Source organism: Mytilus trossulus, chromosome 3 (genome assembly GCF_036588685.1).
Source record: "Mytilus trossulus isolate FHL-02 chromosome 3, PNRI_Mtr1.1.1.hap1, whole genome shotgun sequence".
NCBI lineage: Eukaryota > Metazoa > Mollusca > Bivalvia > Mytilida > Mytilidae > Mytilus > Mytilus trossulus.
Window position 1 is genome coordinate 87,800,488 of NC_086375.1, and position 15,498 is coordinate 87,815,985.

Sequence of the window (15,498 nt, forward strand, 5' to 3'; positions counted from 1 at the left end):
TTTGAACCCTGAACCTTTACCGAATGTGAAACAAAATAAGATAGAAAAATGTGTGCATCCGTTCAAAATTGAAAGAGATTATTGCAACTTTACCGCTTGAACTCATGATATTATAGCTTCATTATAATCACCAACCAGCCATCAAGTAAATCATGATAGGGAATACAAGCTCTGGAATGTATCAACTGGAAATATATGCTACTGTAATGTTGCTACATAGAAATTTACAATTAAGAAGCTGAAAACCGGCCCTCATAGTAAATTTCAAGATGAAAGTAAAGATATATATGGTTTACGTTACGGTAGCTATTGTTAACCTTATTTACATGTTGATGGTGTAGATGTGTTTAACAAATAAAGTCACAAAACGTTTGGATCATTTAGTTAAAAGACGTCATCTACATAGCGGAACATGACGCTAAAAACAACGCTAGCTTCTGTTCGTTCTTCCCGAGTTGCTCTTATTATATGAAAAAAAGAACAAATATGCAAGCAGAGGACCACACTTGATTCTTATGCCTATGGGATGATGCCTAAAGTTAACAACAGAGCACACGCTGAAATGTCTCGCCTTCTTTACTAATCATTGATAATATGTTGATAGACCTAAATATCAAGCTTTATTACAACTGTCACAAAAACTCAACATTAGTCAAGAAAACAAAACATTGATCAATGAACCATAAAAACGAGGCCAAGGTCAGATGAACCATGCCAGGCAGAAATGTACAGCACACAATTCTTCAAAACCACAAATATATAGTTGACTTATTGTTTATAAATTAAGAAAAACAGACCAAAACACAAACACTTAACACTTAGCAATGGACCGTAAAAATGAGGTCAAGGTCACATAAAACCTTCGTAACAGACATATAGAACATAAAATATGTTCATACAACAAATATAGTTGACCTAATGCATAAAGTATTAAAAAAAATGACCAAAACTCATAAACTTTACTTTGACCACTGAACCATGAAAATGAGGTCAAGGTCAGATGACACCTATCAGCTAGACATGTACACCTTACAATCATTCCATACACCAAATATAGTAGACCTATTGCATATATAATATAAGAAAAACAGACAAAAACACAAAAACTCAACTATAACCACTGAACCATGAAAATGAGGTCAAGGTCAGATGACACCTGCCAGTTGGACATGTACATTTTACAGTCCTTCCATACACCGAATATACTAGACCTATTGCTTATAGTATCTCAGATATGAACTTGACCACCAAAACTTAACCTTGTTCACTGATCCATGAAATGAGGTCGGGGTCTAGTGAAAACTGTCTGACGGGCATGAGGACCTTGCAAGGTACGCACATACCAAATATAGTTATCCAATTACTTATAAGAGAGAATTTAACATTACAAAAAATATTAACTTTTTTTTCAATTAGTCACTGAACCATGAAAATGAGGTAAAGGACATTTGACATGTCACCGACGGAAAGTTCGTAACATGAGGCATCTATATAAAAAGTATGAAGCATCCAGGTCTTCTATCTTCTTAAATATAAAGCTTTTAAGAAGTTAGCTAACGCCGCCGCCGTAGCCGCCGCCGGATCACTATCCCTATGTCGAACTTTCTGCAACAAAAGTTGTAGGCTAGACAAAAATTCGTCCCCTAAAGGTATCAAATATGTTGTAAATAAAAAAATCAAGCTTCGAGTTACCTTTTCCCCTCTCAACCAACTGACAACCGTTTAAAGAACTACTGTATTACTACTTTCTTAAGCCATCACACAAAATAAAAATTGTCTCCCAATTTCCATTCTCAATTCTATCGTCTCGTTATTCATTCTATTTTTTTTAAAATCATATACAATATTAGAAAAAAATGATACTATACTAAGGTACACAGTTCTTGAGTTGTGCAATCTTAGCATGTTAAGCAAAGATAAGAGATTAAATGTGAACTGATAAATTTAATAACGTATAATAAACATGTAACATGTCCAATAAGACAACCTTTGAATTAAAATGATTTTTTTCGAAATTATAAATTGATTTGAAATGAGTTTAAGCGCGATAATAGGAAAATTATCTATATGATCCTTCGATATAAAATGAAACAAAACTGTAGTTCTAATAACATCGGATAGCAAGCGGAATTAAATGTTTTTATTATATGGAATATTACAAAAATATCCAATTAGATACTTTTTGTCTTTAAACGTGTTGAACGTACTGCACTCATTTCATTTCACGTTGATGCGACAGCTAGTATCAAATTGGAGCACATTTTAAACCATGTGAATCTTTATATATTTGTGCAAAATTCTGAATCTAGATTAGTAAGGTACTTCTTACTGTCATCAAACTCAAGTTGTCTCTCCATTTTTGACATGTTATTACATTATCAAAATAAGCCTTGGATATATAATGACAAAAATATGGCAAAAATGTGAATAGTAACTGTATAATAGCACAGATACATTATTATGTTACGATCATACAAAACACACAGAAGTCCAATAGTTAAACTGACATCAAACAGATTGTTGCAAATCAGGTATTGATGAGGAGACAATACATGCAGTTGTCACATATGATGTTTTGATTATGGAATATTAGTCACTCGGAGTTTGGTAATTCTGTAATTTTCGTTTTTTTAAAAATAAAAAATGGGTAGGGCAAAAATATATTTGTCTGTATAGCACAATAAAAATTATAGTCGTACCACTTCACGGTGGTCTTGTTCGCATTCTAAAGGATAGTATTTACACATATAACTTATTTAAAAAATCTTTTTTCCCATGAGCTGATCAACACTTAAAAAGTGTTTGTGTTTTTGGCGATGAAGTTTATAAAAAGATTGCGATTTCAATTGTTTTTTGTCCGAAAACTGGAATGAATAAAAACCCATTTCTATGACAGTTCGAATTATTGAAAAAATATACCATAGCTCGAACAATCCTAATCTTTCAACGACTCTCCGTAGACAAAAAGGAGACTACTGGATTAGACAATTGGGAACTGCAACACCGTATGGCTGCAATGACAAAATTGATGGTATAGGTATTCTATCTAGTTCTTCGTGTAACTCGGTGAATGTGATGAATATTTTCAACTCGACTCCTCGACGTAGACGTAGTCATGGCTATCGTCATTATACATCACCCTCTCTGCATGATGTCTCTATTAATGACTTGCTGCCATGCATACACAAACCGTTAGGTATTCATCACATTCGCACGAAACTTTATTCATTACCCCTTTCAAAACTTCATTCTCTGTTCAATTTATGTTTGGAATCCACTGTAACAAACCCTCATTCAAACCAATACAAACTACAAGCTATAATTTCGGATATTGCTAGTCACAGACTTTTCAAGCCAGTTCGCATTGGAAAAGATGAAAAAGAGAAAAGATCTTTTCTAAATCTTTCCTTTGCCAACAAAGGTCTCGATGGCGTCAACCTAGGCAATATCCTTCATCATAAATTAGTTCAATCGAAAATACCTCCTTATTTCAAAGACCAGTCTGTACCAATAATTTCTTATACCTATACCAAACCTATTGCAACTAAAATTTTCAATTAAAAACGCGTTTTGCAGGATCTCGATATTGACGACTTCAAGTCAAAACCTCCTGATTGCAGTTGTGCTAGTTCACAATTCACATATAATCCTGCTGGCCACGTTATTACCGGTGACCTTAACATTGTTAATAACACTTCTCAACGAAACGTGTTATCGAAAGGTCCGAAATATCGTGAGCCTAAATCCATCAATTGGAAACACAACTTTAAAATTTTGATGGATTCAGTCGAGGATTATGCCAGGCAATGGGCTAAGCGCGAGAAGGAAGACGTAGACACTCTATCCGAATGGATTAAGGCAGTGAGGTCGTTAATACAAATCAGAATTAAGAAACTGAATGGGTCCATCAATGCCCATGCAACGTCAATCTTCAAAGATCCAAATGTTGCTAAACACCTATCTGACCTCCATGATGAATATGTTGTTGTCCCCGCAGACAAAGCCCTAAATAACATCGTTTTTATCTGTAAAAGTCATTACATTAATTGCTTGGTAAACGAATTAGGTATAGACAATTCACTTGGAAACCCAACATATATCCTCACGACACTTACCAAAGAGGAAATCCTGGATAATCATAGGTCTGTTCTTTGTTCCTTTGGTATTTCAACCAAAGATGAAGAACTGAATCTTCCAGCACTGTATTGTATACCTAAAGTACATAAGTGTCCTTACAAACAACGGTATATTGCTGGGTCTTCCAAGTGCTCCACGAAACCCCTGTCTAAATTATTAACATCCATTTTATCAGCAATCAAAGACGGGCTTCAAAGTTATTGTAAAAATGCCTATTCTAGAGGTGGCGTGAATCAGATGTGGATACTTAAAAATTCCAAAGATCTTTAAGAGTACATACAATCTAACTCTCTTTCATCTTGTATCAGTATTAAAACATTTGACTTTTCTACTCTTTACACAAGTATTCCACATTCCAAACTAAAAGACAAATTAAAAGAGTTGGTATTACTTTGCTTCATAAAAAAGAATGGCCAACGTAGATACAAGTATCTTGTCTTAGGGAGGGATAAATCATACTTTGTAAAGAATCATTCTGATTCAAACAAAAAATTCTCTGAAACCGATATTATCAAGATGCTTGATTTCTTGATTGACAACATATTTGTTACGTTCGGAGGACGTGTTTTTCAACAGACTGTCGGCATCCCAATGGGAACAAACGGTGCCCCTCTACTTGCTGACTTGTTTCTTTATTATTATGAGGCTGACTTCATGCAGGAACTTCTTAGGAAGAAAGATAAGAAGTTAGCAATATCCTTTAACTCTACTTTCCGCTATATAGATGACGTTCTTTCACTAAACAATTCAAAATTTGATGACTATGTGGATCGCATCTATCCCATCGAATTGGAGATAAAGGATACTACAGATACAGTTAAGTCGGCTTCATATCTTGACTTACATCTAGAAATTGACAATGAGGGTCGGTTGAAGACAAAACTTTACGACAAAAGAGATGATTTCAGCTTTCCAATTGTGAGGAACTTTCCATTTCTAAGTAGCAACATTCCAGCAGCACCTGCATACGGGGTATATATCTCCCAATTGATACGATATTCCCGTGCTTGCATTTCCTATCATGATTTTCTTGATAGAGGGGTACTGCTCACAAGGAAGCTATCAAACCAAGAGTTCCAAATGGTGAAGTTGAAATCATCCCTTCGTAAATTTTACGGACGCCATCACGAGTTGGTTGACCGTTATGGAATAACCGTTTCACAAATGATATCGGATATGTTCCTTACGTCGTAACTACAATCCCCTTTTCTTTCATGAATTTGACCTACCAATTAGACTATTTACCGGATTTGTAATCACATAAGCAACACGACGGGTGCCGCATGTGGAGCAGGATCTGCTTACCCTTCCGGAGCACCTGAGATCACCCCTAGTTTTTGGTGGGGTTCGTGTTGTTTATTCTTTAGTTTTCTATGTTGTGTCATGTGTACTATTGTTTTTCTGTTTTTCTGTTTGTCTTTTTCATTTTTAGCCATGGCGTTGTCAGTTTGTTTTAGATTTACGAGTTTGACTGTCCCTTTGGTATCTTTCGTCCCTCTTTTGAAACAATAACATCTAAAATTTATAAAAATCAAAAGAAAACTGACGTCTATAGATGTTCACAATGCACTGTTGTATCATATAAATTGGATTTCCCTTTTAGGAGTTATGGTTCGACATGTCGATGATGGACAGATGGACATATGAACATCGGTACACCGTAAATCTATATATAACACGTCTGAAAATTAGCACACCAATGTCAGATTGTAATATTTTTTATATTTAAGGTCAACACATTGTCAGCTCTTTTGTTGGTTAATCAGATCAAGCATATAAAAATAAATATTACTGTGTGACAATTAAATTTATTGACAAAACGACTCCTTTACATATCTATTTCAAATCAAATTACCGGTTATATGTAAGAAGCACGAACATGGAGCTTACGTTCGTTCAAATATCAAAGACCGAACCTATCACTTAAATCTCATTATCAGATTATAAATAAATTAATGCTTATTCAAAAATAAATCTTGTAAATTTATGATCCTCTTTAAAATGTTAGTACTGTAAAAATTGATTGGCAACATATTATGAATTAGATGAGACTTTCCATATCGCAATCAATGCATTGGCACTGTGGTATATAAAATCCTATTATCATAAGATTACATAAAGCTAAGGAACATATGAATATTGAAAAGAAAAAATATGATGTTATCGATCTCGCATACAAGTGTCTTTAAGCTAACGTCTTCTTACGGAGGATTGTAAATGGTAATTCTAGTGCAATGTGATTGCTGCTGGTTTTGTTAACGTATTAAACCTAAAATTCCGAGTGCATGGTAGATATGTACCGCTCAAACTAAAATATCTTTGTTCATCGTGTAATTATCTTTTATTGAAGAAATGTATATGCATAGTTGGAAGATGAATTTAAAGTCTGAAATAGTCGTTATGAAATCATCAGCATCTTAAATGTTTGAACAAAAAAAGTCAAGTATTGTCAAGAGTTTCTTATTTTTCTATTTTTCTTGTGGCTAAGCCTGGAAGTCGGAAATACCCCTTTATAAGTATTATTCTCATTTTCCAACACTTAAATGATACCGACGCTGGTTAACTATTAGTCCCGGTGAGTATTACTTGTCCAGTTATCAGTGCTTAGGTGCTGGACTAACTTACAAGATTCCTTTTTTTAATTTTTTGTTGCATTGATAAAAGAAATTACTAAATTGCTTATGGTTCCAACTCAATCTAGCATTGTTGAGCTAAAAATATATTTGATCCCTTTAGTTATATAGCTTTCATCTGTTCATGGACTAATAGCGTCTCTTCGGATTTTAATATATAATAAAATTAGATTGTGAAAATTGTCTTTATAGCAATCATGCAGTACCACTTTTTTCCATCACTAGAATTCCCCGTTTGTTAGATATATTAGATAAAGTAAATATCTAGGACAGAAATCTATGGAGGGTTAAACAGGTACTATGCACAGATTAGAAAATGTTTAATTATACAAGGCACATCATTTCATTCTCATCAGTTTTAGATTGCTACAACAATTCAGTTGACCATTATGGTTATGGAAATGCTTATTTCACAAATGTTTATAGACATGATCCCGTAGTCGTACATTTCCACATGTTTGATACATTTAAGTTATTGGTAGCATTATGTACTGTTTTGTTTTCCATTTGCACGAATTTTGCAACAAATTTCAACATAGGTTAGGAAATTGCAAAACTTGCCATAGATTGTAAACAGTCTGCCCTAGATTTGGGATGGCCTGAGGTCTCATTTACCATAGATTGGAATCTGCCACAGATTTGAGTCCTACAAATATTTTCTGTGCAGTAAGATGTAATTGCTGACATTCATCCTTCGAGCAGGGATCTAAATTGCCAAATAACTTGATCACCAGATGTAACAAAACGGAACTTATATATTAGTTTAATAACAAACAGAAAACAATAAACTTGTGAAAAAGATGGTTTACTGTAAACAAATATTTATACACCAAATCTGAATTTCCACAGTTAATGTCTCTTCAGTGATGTTAGGGATCGAAACAGTATTTGGAAGGCCAAATAGTTTACCTCAATTAAGGATAAACTCTTGAATTGTAAAGAGTCAAAATTGGCTGAACGGATTATACAAACCCAAAGGAAAATCTAGTACAAGCCCAAACACAATAATATAAACAAGTCTAAATTGGAAACAATGTTCAAACCTATGATTGTGTTGGATATATATATATATACAACAGCTATGACTTGTGAGCTAGACCATTGTACCACCTAGGCTCAACTAGCAGGCTGAACATAGTACAAGGCAATTCGTGTGCTACGATATCTCAGTACCATAGGTACGAATCCTAGCCAGAGAAAGCAATTTGCTTTCTCATATTTACAGACTCACAAAATCATACTGTTTTTTAGACAAATTATATATACAGAAAGTGTTTTCAGCCTTGTATCAACATCACTAGTGATCCAATGGATAAATGTGTGGTATAGTTGTCGCTGGTTCAGATGCACATATTTATATTATATATATTTGTGTGTGTGTGTGTATATTTGTTTGTGTAATTCATTTAAGACAAAAACTTATTAAATGATAAAGATAACATAGATTACCTTTTTTTAATTTTTCAAAGTGCATAAACTTCATTTCTAAGCTTAACTCATTACTGTAAAATAGTTATAAAATATGGACGGAAGTGATTCAGCAGTAATTGGTCTCATAAAAGTCCTATAAAATATGGACAGAAGTGATTCAGCAGTAATTGGTCTCATAAAAGTCCTATAAAAGATAAACATCTATCTGTTTTCTGCTTCACATTTCGAATATGTTGTGAAAGAGGTAATTAACATATTTCATAGTAAAAGTTCATACACATTAAATGCAAGACACAGTCATATAATTCTAAATGCATTCTTAAACATTAAAACAAACCAATGAAATTCCGAAATTCTGACTAAATATTTGATTATTGAAAAAAAGAAATGTGAATCCTAAAATCATTAAAATGTATTCATTATTATGGTGAAAGCCTCTGATAAAATTAAAATAAAAAGGTACATAATAAGAAGCACTTTTGTCTTTATAGATAAGAAACATATGCAAATTGATTATAATATAACAATTATTATGTATTAAAGTTAAACATTAGATAAATAATGTTAAACTTTTTAAATACAATTTATAAATACAGTAAATTTATGATCTGTTTTTAAAAAAGCAGACTATGTCATGTAAAAATAAATTTTCAATAAAATATCACAGATTTATGAACAATTATAAACTAAAATATTTCTATTCTGGAATCAACAAACATGTGTAACAAATTACAAGGCACAGGAAAATACACAGCAGTTTAATAAAACCATAAAGGCATTTCACTTGCTTATTAAAAAACAAAACAAAAAAGACATGATTCTCCTTCATGTACTACTTTTCATATTTTATATTCATATTTTTTTTCATATAACATTGATAAGGGTTAAAAATTCATGAAGCAATAACAAAAAGGGCAGTCTTAAAAACCCTGTTGGAGGATATGTTTGCATGAAATATCTTTTCATTGAAAATATTTAAAAGCCAATTTGTTTTGTTGAACATAAAGTATTTCATGTATATCATAATAAGCTGAGTTCATCTATTTCCCAGAAAATTCTGAATAATCATCTAAATAAAATGTCCTATTTCAATTTTACTTATCAAGTAAATTCACAATATTGCCCACTTCATTTAGTATCTATTTAAAAATTCCTTCATGGATATCCTTGATTTAAACAAATGATTTCCTTTTGAAGGGTAAATCAGCCTAATATGCTAACTGATATTGATATAAATTTCACACAACCCATGGACATATTCAAGTGAAATGAATAAGGAATTTAACCTTAATTGTTGTTCAACTCAATGAAATTTAATATTGAACAAAATGTTTGGCACATAAATGAAAATAGAAAACACAACAGCATAAACAAACATTACAATTCTATTTCTATATTCTTTAATAAGAGATTTTAGTCACAACCATTTCATTAAATGACTGAATATTCATATAAAACAGAAAGCTTTAACTACATACATTTTGCTTCTAATTTGACATTCATAGTCTTAAAACATATTTTTGTCTTTTTGTGCTTTGTAACTGAATAACAGTCGTCCCTGAAATTAAGTCTATAAACATAAAAACAGGAAAATGTACAGAATGTAAATATTCAATCGAATAGCATTTGTGATAGAAAGCATCAAACTTAAACTGGATCTGTACTGTTGAACATATTTAACATTCAAACATTGCACATTTTCTTTATTGTATAATAAAACTTCTATTAAAAATCAATTACTATTAACAAGAATGTCTTTTGTTGAAAAAATTAAAATAAATTAAATAAAATGCAAATTATACATAACTATAATTATCTACATAAACCCACGGTGGGTAATTAGGTCGCCTTCTTTGACCTTTTTCGGATGTAATTTTCCTTGGATCAACCCCGAGTATTGTAACTTCTCGCTTCCTTCCTCGAGCACTGGTACTTAATCCTTTATTGGGAACCTGCAAATATCACATACAATTTTATGTTATGTACTAAGAAAAATAATTGTTGAGAAATATTTTTATCTTATTATTCGATGATTTTTTTCTGTAAAAGTTATAAAGCAGTTTTGAAATCAATATAATCTTGCATTTAATAATCTTTTTATTATCTAAATATATGCACAAAAATACATGTTTTAATGTCAAAATAATTTAAATGAAATTGTTTAAATTCTAGGCTAATAAGTAGTTACCAATCATGTTATGATATTGAAGAAAAAGTAAATTATCATGTGTAATATTTTCAAAGTTCCTTTCAACTTCATATTAACATACATTTCATTAAGAGAAAAAAAAATAGAACACTACTAAACACAGATCCATAAGCTAAACTTTCAAAGATCTGGAAAATGATGTTGCGTGCTTTGACTACTAATATTGCAAGTACAATTAAACAATAATTGGATTCTAATCAGAAAAATCAAATCAAGTATGCGAATCATATTCTAAAATTTTAATTAAAAGTTATTTGATGAATTCAAAATAAAAATGAAAATGTAAACTGATATATGTTATTTTGTATGATCACCTAGGTGTCTATAAAATCAAAGAGAAGTCTTAACCCCTTATAGGACATATGTATATATCAAAACAAAAGGTATTAACATTCTGTCAAATAGATATTAGAATCAACAGGAGGTATACGTAGCAATAGATAAAAAATAAACCACTGTTAAGTATGTGAGTAACAAACACACTTTCCACTCTGCAAATAATTGTGCAAAGGAAATAATCTTGATTATATAGGGAAGGTCAAGTGTTTGAGATGGAAGCGTGTGTAATAAACAAAATATCACCTACAATTAGGCTGTTATATTTTTTGTTTTGTTATCGTTGATCTGAAATACAGTTTATCAATTACATGTAATCCCTAAATTTCATAGTTAAAATATCAAAAAATGCTTGTGAGCATGGAAGGGTAAAGTCACTTTTAGGGATTTTTGGTCCTCAATGCTCTTCAACATCTTAATTTATTTGGCCTTTAACTTATTTTGATTCAACTTCACTACTGAGTCTTTTGTAGACAAAACACATGTCTGGCACAAATTTAAAATTGCAATCCTGGTATCTATGATGAGTTTATATCACTTTGCATTTTGAACTTAAATTTACACATTGCATTGTATCAATTACATAGTAATTCAGTTGTCATTTTTATAAGCTCCCTTTGTCCATAGAAAGAACAGACAAATTCAAATGTAATGCACTACTTTTTACAACTTAAATAAATTTTAACTAAGAGGGTTTTCTTGAGAAATTTGAAACTGAAATAAATCTTTAAAAAAATAGTTTTCTTGACAAGTTTAGTTAAAACATATACTAATCATTTTGTAACTCAAACAGTGAATTGCTTGACATGGATGATATCATAACATGATCAACACACTGCGTTTTGTTGTGTATACTTAAAAATGTAGATAAGAATACCTGAATGACTTAATTAAGATATCAGACCATTGAAAATAGAGAGCTGGTAATATTAACTCATAATGACAAAGAGGATGAGTCAAAGGATGCAAACCCTTGCTATTATCCCAAAAGTAACTTAATATGATAAATTAATTTAACAGTTATGAAATATTATATAGTTTTGTTCACAGTGTCAAACCTTACCACTAAAAAATAATAGAAAGTGAAATCTTAGTTAAACAATTTTTTAATACAAAAACAAATTGGGACAATGAAAATTTCTATGGATCTTGCTGTATAACCAATTAAAGATTAACCAATGATTCAGAAATAATCTAAAAACATACTGTTATACCGGTAAGTTCTGGAAATCATTTGCAGGTATAACTTCCACAATCTTTACTTAGTAAATGCCCCTATGAATGAATCAATGTTGCCAGAGGAACCACATTTTACATTGCATCAAACCTTGCACTAGTGTGAAAGTTAATTCAGTTCCTATCTAGTTTGCAACTGAAGTCAATATACGTCATTTATTAAGTAGCTATGTAGTAACAATTATTCTACAGAACAAACATGACTTTGTTTTAAACCTTTTAGAAGGAAAACGTTATTTTCCAATCACTATGAAAAAAAGAACTTTGGAGTTTAATAAATACATTTTAGAACTGGTGCACAAAATTCATAATAATGATAATATATGTATCTACATGGTATGGGATAAGTTTAGGACAAAAGGCTATTGCATAAATGTTTTGAATTCAGGTTTCATTACCATTGTACCAATCTACTAAAGAAATGAATACATATCAAACAACCATTGAAAGGTGATCATTAATTTATCTATTTTCAAATTAGTTGTATGGACTTTTAGCACATAACAACTGACTAAGAGCAATAGTATGAACTATGAAAATGTTGTAATTTGAAGGAACATTTACATTACTTTGCATTCAATATTCAATAATTTATTCCGTAAAGCCTCATTATATATTTACTAAAAATAAAACATTTGAGTGCTGACTTTAGTTCAAACTTTTGTCATAGAATATTGAGTTTTCTTAAAAATATAAGACAATTGTTGAACCTTTAATTTAAGTTACATCTATTAAAAAACACCTGATTTTACAGTGTTTATTTGGAATGAGCTATATAGTATTTAGTATTATGTCAGTTCTACTTATATAAAGTAACAATGCCATCAACAAGTCTGGAAAAAAATATCCACCTTCCATCCTTAATAGTTGTCACAGGTAATAATAAATCTTATTTTTAGATTTTAACAAATTAGACAGAAAACATAGTGTTATATGGCAGTAAGAAGTCAAATAATATGAAACCTGAAGGCAAAACATTTGTAAGAAAGCTTTAATCAATGGAAGGGCACAGATAGTAAAAACTCAAAAAAACATTTACTTTTTGTTTCTGAAATTTTAAAATAAAACATAATTAAAACCTTTCGTGTTTATATTTCAAATAATACAACCTAGTTTTAATCTATAAATATTATTCTGAATACACAAAATATGATGGATATTATAAACTTAACGACAGACAAGAAAACACTCCCAGATGATATCCCCATCTTATAAATCATTGTAAAATACCAAATATATACAAAATACACAAATTTCCTGTTTCTTCCAAATCATGTTTGAAATTGTTGGTAAAACATCAATTAAAGAGGTACAAGCAATGCAAAGAACAAAGGGGATATGGGAAATGTAGTGAAATTGTCAATTCACTGAAATATTCAAAACAGGCACTCCTTTTTTGTATATTTTGATTAGATTTATTTATGTATAAAAGTCAATAATTTAAACAGGAAAGTGATCTAAATAGCAAAATTTCAGTATTCATAATAGCATCATGTGTAAATGAAAGAAAATGATATAGAACAACTAAAAAATACAGCACGACAAAAACAAACCATTAAAAGGACAACAAACTGCCATCACTAGACTGTTGTGGGGTTTGTACATGTATTAAGTTTAAATGTAAACTTTAAACCATATATCAAAACAAGAATGTGTCCTAAGTACACGGATGCCCCACTCGCACTATCATTTTCTATGTTCAATGGACCGTGAAATTGGGTAGAAAATCTAATTTGGCATTAAAATGAGGAAGATCATACCATATGGAACATGTGTACCAAGTTTCAAGTTGTTAGGTCTTCAACTTCATCAAAAACTACCTTGACCAAAAACTTTAATCTGAAACTCGTTTTTCATTTTCTATGTTCAGTGGACCGTGAAATTGGGGTCAAATGTATAATTTGGCTTTAAAATTAGAAAGATCATATCATAACCAACAAGTGTACTAGTTTCAAATTGATTGGACTTCAGCTTCATCAAACACTACCTTGACCAAAAACTTTAACCTGGAGCGGGACAAACAAACGGACGAACGAATGGACGAACAAACGGAGGCACAGACCAGAAAACATAATGCCCCTCTACTATCGTAGGTGGGGCATAAAAATATGATGGTCACTTCTTCCAGAAGTGAGAAGTGACAGTCAGATTTATCTCCTCTGCTGTCTGACCATAACTCAACATGGAATGGAGGTGTGAGCTGAAGAAAAATCTATAGTTTCTATCCATCACCTAACACAGAATCAAACCACTGTCTATCATTGTACACCCTCAACACAGAATCAACAATCTAACTATACCAAATCAACACGTAATCAACAATCTAACTATACCAAGTTAACACACAATCAACAATCTAACTATTCCACATTTACATAGAAACTTACGCTGATCCTTAATGCCTTTTTGTCCTTATTGATGTCATGAACAGTGAGTTTTCCTTTACCAAGGTCTGTGTTAGGAGTCGGACTGTCTGATTTTCCCTTTCTGCCATTCTTTGGGCTAGGACTTCTGGATCTCCCTAAATAGATATAAGAAGGTGGGGTATGAGTGTCAATGAGACATCTCATAATACATAAAATAGCAGTTTTATTTCTAAAGGGTTATACACAACAACAAAAAAATGGTTTGCACATTATTCCCCATCACAATTTAACTCTTTACATCATAAAATAAAATTCATCACTGTTACACCTCAGTGATAAATACCTGATTGGATATCCTGACTAAGAGGATAATAAAATACCAGTTATTTGGACATAGACATAACTATGAGGCACTTTTTTTTCTTACAAGCTCTAACCTCTACCCTGTGTGTTAAAATAAAATAATTTATTCATAAAAATTTGAAGAATATGTCAATAAATCTGATTTCTGATATAAATATGCATCAAAAAGAAATGAAAAGAGAAAAAATATATTTGAATCCTACTTTATAAATGGTGACGTAAAAAGAAACATATTTATTGTTAAGCTGGATACTGTACCTGTAAATTAATTTAGTAAAACAAAATATATCATTATCTGAAACATTGCAAAGACGCAAAACTAGATGTAGTTCACAAAAGAACTTGGACAACAAATATTTACATATATTTTATTTTTATATGTTATATTATAAATATATAGGTAAAAAAAAAATAATCATATAACATAAATTTACATAATGAAGAGTTCATTTGCTGAAATGTCATGCCTACTAGGATAATTAGAATTTCTATTTCATAATAACAGAGATACTGCCTTATTTGAATACTGTTTTCACCAATACAACAAAAAGACAAGTGTCACACATAGCAAAATAAGCGCCTGATTTAACTGTATACAGGTACATTTGCAGGGGCAATTTAATATTTCCTGAAAGATAATAAAAATCCTGCTGGTATTCTCCGTTCCCAACTTCTTGATATTTACTTGTTTGTCCACATCTTTCATATCTTTATAAACCTAGATTTTCAACATTTTTTTGTTTTATCAGTAAAATGCAAATAAGGACACTTTCAAATCCTTTTATTG

The 15,498-nt window shown here is 31.2% G+C and overlaps 1 protein-coding gene across 10 annotated transcripts in view; it reads right to left on the reverse strand.

The window, feature by feature from the left end:
- Positions 1 to 8,197: 8,197 nt before the first annotated feature.
- The window catches only part of LOC134712745 (ankyrin repeat and MYND domain-containing protein 1-like), a 49,674-nt gene continuing 42,373 nt past the window's right edge, over positions 8,198 to 15,498 (reverse strand). For 5 of the 10 annotated variants that reach the window (XM_063574587.1, XM_063574584.1, XM_063574585.1 and 2 more), the window contains 2 exons: positions 14,370 to 14,503; positions 8,198 to 10,153 (listed from right to left, as the gene is read on the reverse strand). In XM_063574587.1, coding sequence (XP_063430657.1) covers positions 9,998 to 10,153; positions 14,370 to 14,503 — 290 coding nt within the window. In that variant the 3' untranslated portion in view covers positions 8,198 to 9,997. Of the gene's footprint in view, positions 10,154 to 10,992; positions 11,035 to 14,369; positions 14,504 to 15,498 lie in introns of all 10 variants that reach the window. The other 5 variants (XM_063574593.1, XM_063574590.1, XM_063574591.1 and 2 more) reach the window with 2 other exon arrangements.